The sequence below is a fragment of the Rhincodon typus genome, chromosome 34, assembly GCF_021869965.1.
Source record: "Rhincodon typus isolate 14 chromosome 34, sRhiTyp1.1, whole genome shotgun sequence".
Lineage (NCBI taxonomy): Eukaryota > Metazoa > Chordata > Chondrichthyes > Orectolobiformes > Rhincodontidae > Rhincodon > Rhincodon typus.
In genome coordinates this window covers 18793633-18808766 of record NC_063365.1, presented here as the reverse complement: position 1 = coordinate 18808766, position 15134 = coordinate 18793633, and the positions used below count along the sequence as shown (strand labels likewise).

The window sequence follows — 15134 nt, the reverse complement described above, 5'->3', positions numbered from 1 at the left end:
TTGCAGCAATTTCTGTTTTTCATTCTAGTCAGACCAGAATGTCTTGTTCCTCAGTTTTATTGTATTGTTTTAACTTCCTCCCAGTCCTGAAATTATAGCCAGCAAGACTACCAGTTCTCCCAAAACAGACAAGGTTAAAGTGTTTTTTTTTTAATTGCATTGCTGGTCCCCCTAAAATCTGAGATCACTCATAATGGGATTCGAAACCTTAACTCCCTTCAGATGCTGGCAATCTAGCTGAAGACTGTCTTTCAAAACTCCATGCTGCATCTCGAGCACTTTATAAAAACCGAAAGAACTGTGGATGCTGTAAATCAGAAGCAAAATCAGAAGTTGCTGGAAAAGCTCAGCAGGTCTGGCAGCATCAGTGGAGAGAAATCAAGAGTTAACATTTCGGGTCGAGTGACCTTTCCCTGAAACGTTAACTCTGATTTCTCTCCACATATGCTGCCAGATCTGGTTCAGCTTTTCCAGCAATTTCTGTTTTTGTAGATAGGAGCATTTTCCTATCCACAATTTCCTTTCAAAAAAAAAAGATGTGGGGTTAAGCCCACATGATCAGGAGCGTGCAGCCAGCTTGGGGTGAGGACAGCTTAAACAAATCTTCTGGAAAAAGAAATGAATGGAGATCTGATGGTACCAAGTCTGGAAACTGTAGGAACTGATCAGCGCGCAGATCGAACCAAGAATTACTCAGTTCATGACAGACTTCCAAATTGGGGAAGTGGGTGGGAGAAAGGCATTGAATTCTCCCAGAAATTTTTTTTTGGGAAGGGGAGAAAGCAGGCTTCAGCAAGAAAGGAAACGTGACTAAGGAGTCCTTTATTTTCCCCGTGCTCCCTCCCACTTTTGCAGCCTGCATTACTTGGGGGGGGGGGAGAAAAAAAAACATGCTATCAAAAGTAGCTACACGTCAGGCTCTCATTTCCTTTTACGTATAGGAAGTACCCGGGTTAGAGGTCGTTTATACACACACACAGACACACATATCTTAGCAAAGAGAAAGGAAGATCAGGAACTAAGGGAGGTGGGGGTGGTTTTTGTGCGCGGCTGCCTTGCATTATCGCTGCGCTACTCCCCGGCTTTTGCAACAAAGGAGTGACAGGACACACAGAGAGAAGGGCTGATCAATTTCAGTGCAATTCAATTCTCAGCCTGTGCAAAAAGAGAGAGAAATCATGTGATGGAAACGGAAGTAGCCAACAGCTGATGACTGACCCAGGTGAAGTATCCATGTTTAGAGAGGACACTCACGGTGGGGGCTCTCAAACAATAAAGGAAACTGTGAGAAAGCTCCTAGTTGGTCGCCTTTTGGTCATTCTTGTCATCATGGTCGTCTTTTTGTTTTAAAATTTCGCTTCGTAATTATTTCCGTGTGTCAACTTTCTTTTTGTATCTGTGCCCTTGTTCCCTCTCGTAGGGGAAAGGGGGGGGGGGGGGGGTGGTGAGTGATCTGGTTGGGTTGAAGTTTGCTACAGGATGGGGGTTCCCCGTTCTATTTCCAGCTGAAATTGACACATTTGTTGCTAGCGCTTTATTGTTGCCATTTCGTGGGAAGGGGAGGGGGTATCCCCTTCCCTCTCTCTCTCTCTCTCTCTCTCTCTCTCTCTTCCAAACCACATTCACTGATCAAGGACAATTTTGCCCAGAAGGAGAGAGGCAACAGCAACATTACACGCTCTGTGTATGCCCACACTTTAAGCCTTGTTTCCCCCAGGCACTGGGGAGGAGGGAGAGAAAATGAATGAGTATTTTTTTTTTTAATCTGTTCTTTTGTTGTTTCAGGTATCTGAGGATTGACTGGAGCTGACTTTTGTGTCTCTCTCTCTTCTTTGCACCCCCACTTACCACCTGAGCCGAGAGAGTGTGCATGTGAAGGGAACAAAAGGGACACCAAGTGATCGCTGTCGATAGCCAGAACATCCCCAAAAAAAAAAGGATCTGTCTCCTGAAGGATTTCTTTTCTCTTTTGGAGGTTTTGTTTATTTCGGTGGAAAATTGGGAATGCAGGATTTGTTGGACTCATTTATCCAGGGGGTTGGAGACCCGAATGAATGACAAAAGGCCGTTCCCACTAAAAGGGGACACGAGGGCTGTTTCGGAAATCGACTTAAATGTGAGGAAGTTGAGTCAATTAGAAGGCCCCTGAACCCAAGGAATTGTGTACAAGTCTATTGTTCCCAAGTGCCTGCAAGCTTGGATTCCTTTACACACCTTGACTGCTTTCTTTGGATCATTCCTGCTGCTGTCAATGTGATGGAACTAATGTTTGCAGAGTGGGAGGATGGCGAGAGATTTTCCTTTGAAGACAGCGACCGGTTTGAGGAAGATTCTCTCTGTTCCTTCATATCCGAGGCAGAGAGCTTGTGTCAGAACTGGCGAGGATGGAGGAAGCAGTCTGCTGGCCCCAATTCACCAACTGTTAAGATCAAAGGTGAGCCAGTGTTGTGTTTTTTACAATCAAGTGTCCTTGGCGATTCTCATTTGCCTTATGTTATTTCACTTTCTTTAACTTAATGTAATTTTTTTGTTAGCAAGACTCGAAACAGATGCAGTATTCCAGTGTAAACATCCCTCTGCCGCCAACTGTCTTACAATGCAGTCCTACTGTCTGCACAAAGTTTTACACAAAAGAACGTCCTGATAGCTATCCTTAATGTGGAGCTAACCTTCTGAACTTGATCCAGAACAGAATAGGGAGGGTCTAAACTTGTTTAAAGCTTGCCTTTGTAAATGGTGCATCTCCCATTTCAGCAAAAAAAAGGCCAGTGCACAATACTGGATTGTAATAATAACAGTGTGACTGGCCAATTTTTGTTGTGGAAAAGTGAACGTTCGGGGCGTTTTGAAGTTAGGGAGACCATTTTGACTTGTGTGTTATTTTATGAGGCCCATGCTGTAACAGTTCAATGATTCCATGTGTTCCTGCCATCCATACATTATCATGCATGTATGGATTTCTCCACAGAACATTATTGTAACATTTTCTGGATAACTGCCATTTTTGGTGCCATGCAGGATTACACCTAGGGGCAAATTCATTTGTAGACTCCTAATGGTTCTTCAGATTTGCTGTTGAAAGCTATGTATATATGTGAATTGGATAAGTTGTCAGTGGTAAGTATTTTTTTTGCTGTGGGGAGTAGATGCCATCCACATACGAACTTGCATTGTGCTTTGTTACCATTCATTTATAGCCTCCTTAAGTGCTCTCCTAACCAGCCCAATTACCATCTTCCCACCACCACCTCCTCTCCTGCCCCTTCACATGAATCTCCCATTTACCCTGCTGACAGATCTGGCATTGCCTCTGCTAAAGTTCTCACCCTGATGTTCAAGACCCTGTAGGATCTTGTCCCGCTGTGTCTCTGTAACCTGATTCCATTCTGGTTTCCTGCATAGCCCTGATTTTTATCACTTATCATGCCTCCTTAAATCTCCCTTGGTCTTCCTTTTTAAAAACACTCCACTAAAGTCTAGCTCTTCGTCCAGCACCTGTGGCTTTGTGCGACGTTTTGTCAATGTACCTGTGAAATGCTTTGGGGTGGTTTTACTGCATTAAAGGTGGTATATAAATGTGAGGGGCGACACCTGGTATCTTTATAACCGAAGCCAAATTGTGCCTTGACTTACTGGACAGCCCCCCCCGGCTAGGAATGATTTTGATGTAGGAGGATGATGTTTGGGGATGGTGGGGGGGAAGTGGATGCAGGAGGGAATATGGAAACAAGAGGCTGGGTTCAATTCTTCCAGTGGATGGTTGGAGTCGTGACTGTTTTACACAATAATTTGCGCAGGGACTGTTGTTTGGACAGCAACCAGATTTGAGATGTCTTAAAAAGAGTGTTTAGGTTGACTGTACCTGTGCACAAAGTTATTTCTGGCAGATTTTGTTTCTCAGAAATATCTTGGCTAGCCTGTTGCTGGAAGTTGGGATTTATTAATTATTTGGTTCCTGCGTAATTTGAGTCTTTTCATGTTCAAGTGAATGCTTAGGAAGCATCTTTGGGAGGCAAGTTCTTGACTCCTTGATGTATGCAAGTTGGGTGTTGAGAATAGTTTTTTTTTCTGTCCTGTAGCTGTTGAATGCATTTAGAGACAGAGCATCATAGCAACATAATATTACAACCTGTGATTGATTTATTTGTTGTCATGTGTACCAAAATACAGTGAAAAGCTTTGTTTACGAGAGTACCGGCAGATCGTGGTAAGCACAAGACATGCAGATCAAAAAAAACTTAGACAGAGGTGTACAGGTTACATTGCACAGGGTGTTCACTAGGCAACATCAACGTTAGCAAGATCAGTGTTATTTGAGGCTAGAGAATCCATTCATCAGTCTGATAATGGCCAGTAAGAAGCTGTTCCTGAACCTACTTGTGTATGTGTTCAGGTTTCTGTATCTTCTGCCTGACGGAAGAGGTTGTAGGGGATCATTGCCGGGATGCGATGGGTCTTTGATGTTGGCCGCCTTTCCACAGCAGCGAGCCGTGTAAATAGAGTCCGTGGATGGAAGGTTGGCTTCCGTGATGGTCTGGGCTGTGTACACCACCTTCTGTAGTTTCTCAGGGTCCTGGGCAGAGCAGTTGCCATACCAGGCTGTTATGCACCCGGACAGTATGCTTTCAATGGTGCATCTGTAGAAGTTGGTGAGGGACCTTATGGATCTGCCAAATTTCCTGAGCCGCCTGAGTAAGAAGAGGCATTGTTGTGCCTTCTTGGCACAATTACTGATTATAAAAACAGAAAGAACTGTGGATGTTGTAAATCAGGAACAAGAACAGGAGTTGCTGGAAAAGCTCAGCAGTTCTTGCAGCATCGGTGGAGGGAAATCAAAGTTAACATTTTGGGTCCAGTGACCCTTCCTCAGTTCTGAGAAAGGGCCACTGGACCCGAAACGTTAACTCTGATTCCTTTCTACAGATACTGCTAGAGCTGCCGAGCTTTTCAAGCAATTTTTGTTTTTGTTGTTTGTGTTTGAGTCTCTGCCTTTTCTCTTTTTTTTCTCTCTTCCATTCTTTGATGCTGTCTCGCTCTCGCTCTCGCACTCTCTCTCTCTCCAAAACGCTAAATCTATCATTAAGTAGTATCTGATACAGGTATAAACAATTTTTGATGCAGGTGACTGATTCCTTCTAAAAAGTTGCATTTCTCAATGCACTTTATTGAAGGAGCTTTAGGTCTCATAGAAATGCAAGTTGTTTTGGCTGAAATTTTGTTTGCAAACTGTACCAATACAATGATATATAGCACTGAAGAAATACATTTTAATAATTTTACTGCTTTTATAAAACATATTTAATAAATTGAGGCTACAGAGATTGTTGTATTTCAAACTGATGGAAGCATGTCCTTTTAATTTTGCATAAATGGTTCTGTGTTTCTGATTGAAACTATTTCCAAGTAGTTTTGTTTAAATTGAAAATTACGTTATGTCAGAGGCATGTAGTTCACTTGAGGTCATAGAATTTGTGTCTGTAAAGATTTAATCTCAAGTCATGCAGTGGAGGGTGACTGAGAAAGGAATGGCTGATACTTACAAAGACGAGGACTATTTCCTGTAATTATAGCAAACATTGAAGGGCTCAGAGTTGCTACTGGGTCAATCTGATGTATCAACAACAAGTTACTATTGAAAGAAAAGTAATTGAAACTTTTGACTGTGATACTTTAATTCATCACTGCTTTAAATTCTCTCACATCTTAGTGATTAGAATGTAATTATCTGTATTTCACCCAGACTTTAGCAGTTTTGATATTGTATAAATGCACTGGGGTGAGTCCTTGTGGTATTGTACCTCTGAGACAAGAGGCCTAGGTTCAAGTCCCATCTGCTCCACAGGTGTATCATAGCATCTCTGAACTGGTTGAAAAAATATCCATAAATAGTGTGGGCGACTCTGTTTAACTTAAGGCCATACTTTATATACTGGGGCTTGCTCCAGGTTCAGAGTGGGTTTGCACAGTGAAGATGGGAGTAAATCTGACTCATTGCTGTTAGGTTTAACAGTGGAGCTCTGAAGGAGAAGTGAGTTCTCCTCCATGCTTTCAGGTCTGAGGTGCCTATGTTATTTCTATCTGTCTGGGTGCATTACCATCTGGAGTCAGTGACGACGAGTAATGTGGGGTCACATTAGGTGCGGTTCGATGGGAATGTGACATTCAGAACAAAAACAGATCAATCTTATTGAATGGCTGCATCAATGACAGAAATTGCTGGAAAGACTCAGCAGGTCTGGCAGCATCTGTGGAGAGAAATCAGAGTTAATAGTTTTGTGTCCAGTGACCCCCCTTCACTTTCTTTTATTGAACAGCTGAGCAGATTTGAAGGGCTGAATGGCCAACTTCTCTTAATTGGTATGTTTGTACGTAATTACCTTTTTTAAAGTACGCACATTTCAAATACATCAGCACAGATCAAATGTATTACACGATCTGTTCTGTTTGGGAAATGCATGTCAAATATTTTTAGAAATGTGGAAATTCTGTTGTAGCCTGGAGACTTTTGCCACAACAGGGAGCAAGAGAGCGATGGAGTATCGCTCTGAGGGGGAAACCAGATAAATGCTTGAAACAGAGGAAGGTGCAGGTTCAGGAAGGGATCAGGGCAGTGGGATTAGCTGTGCATTGCAATGAGATCCTAAAGGCACACTGCACCGAGTTGGTACCTACTGTGCTGCAAACAAATTGCGAGGAGGTTACAAAAAGTCAGGTGAATGAGTGAGGGAGGTTTGGCAGATGGAGTATGATGTGAGTGAGAATGGATGGGCAGAGTTAAATGCAGAACTCTGAGGGCCAGAGCATTCTGGGTGTCACGGTGCATGAATCCCAAAATGTTAGTGTGTTCAGCTACAGCAAGTAATTTGGAAGGCAAATAGGAATGTTGCCTTTTATTGGGATAAAGGGATGGCGTAAAAATGTAAATACGTGTTGTTACAGCTCCTGTATAGGTTCTTGAAGTGACAGTGTCTGGAGTACTGTGTGAAGATTGGTCCCTTTACTTAAGCAAGGATATACTTGCATAGGAAGCAGTTCAGAGGGGCCTCAAATGACTGCTTGCTGGAATGGAATGGGTTGCCTTGTAAAGGAAAGGCTACATGTTGTTGGAGTTGAGAAGACGGAGCGGTAATCTTGTTGAAATAGATTGTCAGGTCCCTCAGAATGTTACATGGATGTTTTATGTTTCCTTTTTGGGGGAATCTGGAACTGGATGATGGGGCAGTTCAAAAATAAGGATCACCAACTTGAGATGGAGATGAGGAGGAACTTTTTGTCTTTAGGTTTTGGGATACTCTTCCCCATAGAGTAATATACTTAAGGCTTAGTTAGACAGTTTTTTGATCCATGAGGGAGTAAGTGATTATGGGCAACAATAAACAAAGTGAGTTAAGGCCACACATATATCAGCTGTGTTCTTATAGCAGAACAGACCCAAAGGGTTGAATCATGTACCTGTGCTCCAACTTCTCCTAGTCTTACAAACCTCTGCAGTTGTGCCAGGACTGACTGTGTGGAAGTTGACGCAACTCCAGAATTATGTCCACGACAAAGATTGTTTACACCTTCCGATGTTTGGTTAAGTTTTGGGGACTTTAGGATGGTGATCTTTTCTGGGAGAACTTCTCCTAGACTCGGTTTCCTGTACACTGAGGTTAACTTTATCGTAACAGCAGTTTCCCTGATGACTCAGCGGTTTACACTGTGAAGAAGTGAGTCACGGTTACCCAGGACTGTTTCAGGTGTTATCTAGCGGAGACGTGATGTGATCTGATCTCTCTGGGTAGGTGGGGGGCGGGGGGGCGAGTTCTGCCACGGTGCCCTATTGGGCCTTGCCAACTTACAATTCTATATCCTCTCTGCTGGACCAGAAAGATTCTGTGACATTGATGTGAAAATGTGTGGGGCTTTTCCACTCCCTCCTCTTGTGTGTCTGGGGCAAATTGTTTATCCCTCAACCAATGACGCTGAAACTGATTTAGCTGATTGTTGTTGCTTGCTGTCCATGGCAGCTTGCTGTGCACAAATTTAGCTGTGACGTTTCCTTCATAAGTGATGCTTAAAATGTTTGTGTAGTTAAAGGATCACACTTTGGATTGGATTCATTACCTAGCCTCATGCAACTTGCAATCCCATATAATACTCGAGCTGGGCAAAACGTGTGTTATTTCTTTGAGTTTAGGTATTTAAGTGATTTTTTTGAAAGGAATTTACCCCTTTACAACAAGGCTGAACAGACCAGGCACTGGCCACCCACCTTATTAAAGGTGAAATTTAACTGGTGACGTTCTTGTAGCTCCCAGTGCTTCTCTGTATCTACTTCCTCGGAGAGATGGGTAAGTCCTTTATCTGTCTCACAACTTGTACCAGATCCATCTCTGGCTGCTTGTTTGTTTGTGTTTCGCTTGATATTTTCACGCTTTCTCTTGCCCCCAAAGAGTTTCTCCAGACGCCAGTTTGAACTGTCCTACGTTGCAACAGTGAGTCCAATTCAAAAGAATTGGTGAATTGGCTAAACAATGGGTTTGTGATGCACACCAACAGCGTGGGTTCAGTTCTCCTCACTGGTTGAGGTTATCACGAAGGACTGTCCTTCTCAATCTTTCCCCTCACCTGACCCTCTGATTAAACCACTAGTCATCTCTCTCTGTAATGGGAGAGCAGCCCTATGGTCGGCTACTTTACCTTGTTCACACTTGTATTGCTTCATTGGTTAGAATCAAATCCCTACAGTGTGGAGGCAACCCATTGAGTCCCTGCTGTCCCCTCCAAAGAGCATTCCAATCCTTCCACCCACCTCAGTCCCTATAACCCTGCATTTCCCATGGCTAACCCACCCACCCAGCCAGCCAGCACATCCCTGGACACTATGGGCAATTTAGCGTGGCCAACCCACCCTTACCTGCACATCTTTGGACTGTGGGAGGAAACCGGAGCACCTGGAGGAAACCCACGCAGACATGGGGAGAACGTGCAAACTCCACACAGACAGTCGCCCAAGGGTGGAATCGAACCCGGGTCCCTGGCGCTGTGAGGCAGCAGTGCTAACCGCTGAGCCACCGTGCCATGTAGATACTCTCTATATAAATATGGGTTGTTTCATTGTTCCCGAGTCAGGGAAGGTGAGGCGTTGGCATTGGGCATTTGGTCGATGCCCTCTGGTCTCTCTTGGAAGGGCAGATATCAGGTCGAGAGGCGGCAAGTTTCAGGCTGGTTTCGGAAGGTTCTTTCAGTAAAGCAGCTCATGGACCTGCTTTGTGATCGTGGTACCAACTTTTAGCTGGTGGCTGCCAAACACTGGTACAACAGGCAACCCATTGGGCATCCGTGAGCCCAGCAAACCATGATTGACCAATGGAATGCACAGGGAAGAAGGGAGAGCTCCCAGAAAGGAGACAGTAGCTGGGTTAGTTGCTTCAGGTTTTATGTATTGTCATCAGCCAACAACAGCTCGTGGTGTGATCACACCCAGTCTCCTGACTGTGACTCGCTGCATTCCTTTTGTTGTAAGAGGGATTGGCACCAGCTCAAATTTATTGAGGTGTCTCAAAGGTTACCTACTCAGTGCCCTGACTGCAGGCAATGAGTCAAAAATGCTGTCCTTTCTACTTCCCATCTGAGAGACAAGTAGCATTAATGTCAAATCCAATTTTTAAAAAAGTTTGTCTTTTATGGCAAGGCCAGGATTTACCCATCCTTAATTGGCCTTGAACTGAGAACTGTTTCAGCCAAGAGTCAACCACATTGCTGTTGGTCTGGAGTCACATGTAGGTCAGACCAGGTAAAGATGGCAGATTTCCCTCCCTAAGGAGCATTAGTGCTTAAGCGATTGGCATGGTCATCCAGAATATTTATGGAATTCAAAAATCCTGACGGGACTGGACAAGCTAGATGCGGGAAGAATGTTCCCGACGTTGAGGAAGTCCAGAACTAGGGGTCACAGCCTAAGAATAAGAGGTAAGCCATTCAGGACTGAGATGAAGAAGAATTTCTTCACTCGGAGAGTTGTGAACCTGCGGAATTCTCTCCCACTGGAAGCTGTTGGGGTCACTTTGTTTGATATATCCAAGAGGGAGCTGGAAGTAGTCCTTGCAGCTAAAGGGATCAAGGGGTATGGAGAGAAAGCGGGAGTGGGAACTGAGATTGCATGGTCAGCCGTGATCGTATTGAACTGTGGTGCAGGCTCGAAGGGCCGAATGGCCTACTCCTGCATCTAGTTTCTATGTTTCAAATTTCCCCATCTGACACGGTGGGATGTGAATCCATGTCTCAGGAATGTTAACCTGAAGTTCCTCGTCCAGTGACATGACCGCTACCACCATGGGCTCCCCCTGTTTCTAATATTAAACAAATAAACACATGCATGATTTATCAATTGCTAAGGTGCAGCTTTTCAGACGAGCTGTTGAAACGTTTTATTGGCATGTCATCTCCAGTTGAGTTACCCACGGTTTCTGTTCCAGTTTGTGAAATTACGGAGCGAGATTCTTCTGATGATTTGTGAACATGAAGCAACAAGTGATGGCTGAGTTGGAGGGGGAGGGCGGTGGGGGAAGAGTGAGGAAATCCTCTGAATTTGAAACCTTTATTTGATGTCCATGTCTTTTTTTTTGAGCATTCTGCTGCTGTTAGAAGACATTTCTTTAGTTTACAGGATGTGGGTGATATGGGCAAGGTCAGCAGTTATTGCCCTGAGAACGTGGTGGTTTAGATTCTGACCCAGTGCAGCTCTTGTGGGGATCTTGTTTGATAACGGTGAGGATGCAGGAATGGCCAGGTGGGGATGGTGGGTGACACGCCCCTGGTATTGTTCTTGTATCTGTGTCTACCTCCCACTGGCACTGCCTCGTGACCGGCTGCTAGGGGAAGCACACAGTGGATTGCTTGCAGATTGGAAGATTTGGGGTTTTATTTTGGTCTGTAGCCTCTCTTCAGCAGAACCTTGTGTTTGGGAGTTTCCCCATGCAATGATCTGGGAGTGGAAACTCATACTTTTACCCGTCGTTGGTTTAACGTCGTGGCACAGTGTGCTGCCAGGACAGAAACTTATCAAAGATCACTCAACTGGCAGTTACTTCTCATTTTCAAAAGAATACCTTGAACCTTCTGTACCTCACTGAAGTGTGTGTCTCTGTACCCCTGTGTCTCCCTCTTGGCCTGGCCCCTTCTCTTTCTCTTTCCCTTGCTTCTTTCTCACTCTTTCTTGCTTTATCGCTTCTTGCATTCTGTTTCCTACTCTCCTTTTCTCTCTCTCTTTCACTCTTTTTTTTCTCTTTCTCTCTCTCTGTCTCTTTCTGTCTCTGTCTCTGTCGCTGTCTCCCTCTCTCTCTGTTCATGTAATGAAAACAGCTGACAAACTTTACAGGCTTTCCAACATTAAATTGTCCTGCTGTCACTTGATTGTAAACTGCTGTTTGTGGGATCTTGCTGTGCAGAAAATGGCTGTTGCTTGCCATCGTAGGCCAGCTCACTTCCAAGAATTTTGGGTATGCACGTGACAGTTCTGGACAACATGATCAGCTGCTATGTAAATGTGACCCTGTTTGGCTGTGTGGGAGTGGGGGGAGGTGGTGTGTGGAATTGTATGTTTAAAGTGATCTTGCAAAAGGCTGCTCGCTGAAGACTGGGAAACAGCTTATCAAGGGTCCATCTGATTGCACCCTGGCTAACTGCACATACATTTCTGGCAGAAAGTCGAAAGTCAACTGTTCACATGCTTGCAAACACTGCTGAAAGTTTCATTAAACAGTTGCCCCCCGCTCCCTCCCCGAGTCACTCCACTACTGCATCTAGATCATTTACTGAATTTCTGTCTCAAACATGCAAATTGATTGCTCAGTGTAGCATGCAGCCTGCTTGAGAAACATTGCACTTTTCTCACAAGTAGATTTTACTCTGTTTTTTTTCGAAAGAAATGTGAAATGGGTTTGGTTACAACAGGACCTTTTTTCTTGGGTCAGGCTGTGCTGTAGTTTGCAACACTGCTTGTGTGGGATGTGATGTCTCCATCTTGATGTAATATTCTTCATTACTCATACCCTGTCACTGCACACAAAGAAAATCACATTTTTTTTGAACAGAATTATTGTCCAACCATCACTGAATCCCCCACTATCGACATCCTGGGGGTTATCGTTGACCAGAAACTCAACTGGACTCCCCACATAAACCCAGTGATGCTCAGTAGCGGCAGTGTATACTATCTATAAGAATCACGGCAGAAATTCACCAAAGATCCTCACAAAGCACCTTCCAAACCCATGACCACTTTCATCTGGAAGGACAAGGGCAGCAGATACATGGGAACACCACCACTTGCAAGTTCCCCTCCAAGTCACTCACCATCTTGACTTGGAAATATGTTGCCGTTCCTTCACTGTCGCTGGGTCAAAATCCTGGAATTCCCTCCCTAATGGCATTGTGGCTCAACCCACAGCTGGTGGGCTGCAGCGGGTCAAGTAGGCAGCTCACCCCCACCTTCTGAAGGGGGCACCTAGGGATGGGTAATAAATGCTGATCCAGCCAATGAGGCCCACATCCCACACGTGATAGGTTTGGGAGTTCTTTTGTCCTGCTTTACCCTCACAATTAACTCTGTCTTCTCTCCATTTTGGAATTGGAGTCCAATTGATGAATCAAAAACATAAATGGCTGGAAAATCTCAGCAGAATGGTTCTGAGGAACGGTTACCGGACCCGAAACGTTAACCCTGATTTCTCTCCGCAGATGCTGCCAGACCTGCTGAGCTTTTCCAGTGATTTCTTTTTCTCTGATTTATAGCATCTGCAGTTCCTTCTCTCTTTGACGGTCCAATAGATGAGATGTGCTTCTTATGGAGTGGCTAGCTGTTTGTAGAGAGATTACAGAGAAAGCAAAGATAAAGTTGCCGTAGCCCTACCAGATCATAGAGCTACTCTCTCATTAGAGCGAGGAGTGATGGCTGGTTTAACCCGAGGGTCACCATCTCAAAGAGGAGAGGTTGAGAAGGTGGAACCTTCATGGAATTATAGAATCCCTACAGTGTGGAAGCAGGCCGTTCGGCCCATTGAGTCAGCATTGACCCTGCAAACACCATCTCACCCCGACCCACCCCCCCTACCCTATCCCTATAATCCTGCATTTCCCATGGATAACGTACCTAGCCTGCACGCTATGGGCAATTTCCCATGGCCACCCCACCTAACCTGCACATCTTTGGGCTGTGGAAAGAAACTGGAGCACCCGGAGAAAACCCATGCAGACACGGGGAGAATGTGCAAGCTCCACACAGAGTCGCCCGAGGGTGGAATTGAACCCAGGTCCCTGGTGCTGTGAGGTATCAGCGCTAACCACTGAGCCATCGTGCTGCTCATGGTGGCTGATTGACCTGCCCTTTTAGTGTCTGTCGAGATGTTTTGAGGTCCTTTACAATCAACAAAGTAAATTGGGAGGAGTGCGCCCTGTTGTAATGTGGAAAATATGGCAGCCAATTTGCACATAGCAATCTCCCACAAACGCCTTCCTCGGGGAGGACTGGGGATGACTTGCTTCCAGCCAGGAGATGTAGGCCAATGCTGGATGCTACCCTCTTAACCGTGGAGCGCTCTCTCAGCCATATACTTCTGTTGAAAACCTCATGAAGCACTGGTGTTTCTCTCTCATGCACACGTGAGCGCGCACACAATTTCACTGAAGTGCACGCCTGCACATACACACATGCACAGTCTCCCACGTACACATGCACACATGCGTGTGTACCATCCGTGCAAACCACCGAGGCACGTGTGCACACCGCCCACAACGCACGCACACACGCATGCGCACGCCGCATGCAAGTGCTCCCCTTTCCAAGGGGGAGAAAGTGACTTGGAAAAATAATCAATTTGGGAGACCGGATTTGAGACTGTGAGGTGGTGAGTGTATCTTGTTTTGGAAGTAGCAGGTGATTTTAATGGAGGATTCCCAATGCTGTCTAGCACGGGGTTTTCCCACATCTCCCTTTGTAGTGAGATGGTTCTGCCACTGCATTTGGAATCCGGAGACCCAGGGTAAAGGGACAACAGCTCAGACCTCAGTGTAGCAGTTGTTGGAGTTTATGTCCAGCTGATAAATTAGAAATAAAAAGTTAGTCTCCATGACTGTGAAACCACTGTTGATTGTCGGTTGTAAACCCAGCTGGGTCGCCCATATGAAGGAAATCTGCTGTCCTTACCTTGTCTGGCCTGTATGTGACTCCAGACCCTTTGCTGAGGACAAGGGCAGAAGTCACCAGTCGCTGATCCGGCTCCTGGTCCAGGCCCCAAGGACCTAGCCCCGCCCCAGACCCAAAAGAAACCTCCCCCTCGCCCCCGTGCAGTCCAGGGGTCCTGGCTATTGGGCCGTGATTCCCAACCCCTCCCAGTCCTGGGCTTTGCCCATAGCAGAGTGGGTGACTTTGAACTGCCCTCCACAATAGACTGTCTAGGAGTGGGCATTGTTACCGGCTTTGTCTTTGTCGAAGCCTTGTCTTATCAAGGAACAAAGACACAAATTTCTATCTTGGCAAACAGTCCCTATTAAGTGTTCTTTGTGTTTTTTCTTTCCCTCGCAGGGAGATGTGATTCCAATCTTTTCCTGTGATCTCACAGCTGTTTCCCAGCACCAATGACTGAATAACCACCAGTGGCAAACTTCCTTTTGCCTTTCTGATGCTTTTTCTTTAGTTTCAGTACACCATTTTTTGCACTCTTTAGCGTCATCATGGTGTTTCTCCAGTTGTGTTGGGCAGGTGTATGGAACTGAGATGGTGTTATGCTGACAGGTCACCTCCTCAATCCTGGTTGATTGGGCAGAATGGACTCTTACGTTCCCACCATTGAGATCAGGTGCTGTGGCAGAATGTGGGAGAACTTTACCCCAGAGGGTTGGTTGACCCATGCAGTCCTGGGCTTTACTGACCAAACGATTAGAAGTCTCTAATATTCAATGTAGCATCCTATCCCCTGCTTGGACTGCCTGTTGCTGTGTCTCTGTGGTATCACCTTGTAACCTTTTGTGGCTTTGCTGATCATTTAAAGTGAGAGATGATTTTGGTTTCACAGAAATAACACGCCTGCTAGGTAACAGACACCAGTTGGTCCAAATTAAGATTACCCACTCCTGGATTAAAGTGCCTCAGA

The 15134-nt window shown here is 45.3% G+C and overlaps 1 protein-coding gene across 4 annotated transcripts in view; it reads left to right on the top strand.

Moving 5' to 3' along the window:
- Positions 1-968: 968 nt before the first annotated feature.
- Positions 969-15134, top strand: part of zswim8 (zinc finger, SWIM-type containing 8) — a 175229-nt gene continuing 161063 nt past the window's right edge. Inside the window, exons 1-2 of one of the 4 annotated variants that reach the window (XM_048616155.1) lie at positions 969-1222; positions 1786-2434. In XM_048616155.1, the coding sequence (XP_048472112.1) occupies positions 2257-2434 (178 nt within the window). In that variant the 5' untranslated portion in view covers positions 969-1222; positions 1786-2256. Of the gene's footprint in view, positions 1333-1785; positions 2435-15134 lie in introns of all 4 variants that reach the window. The other 3 variants (XM_048616158.1, XM_048616156.1, XM_048616159.1) reach the window with 3 other exon arrangements.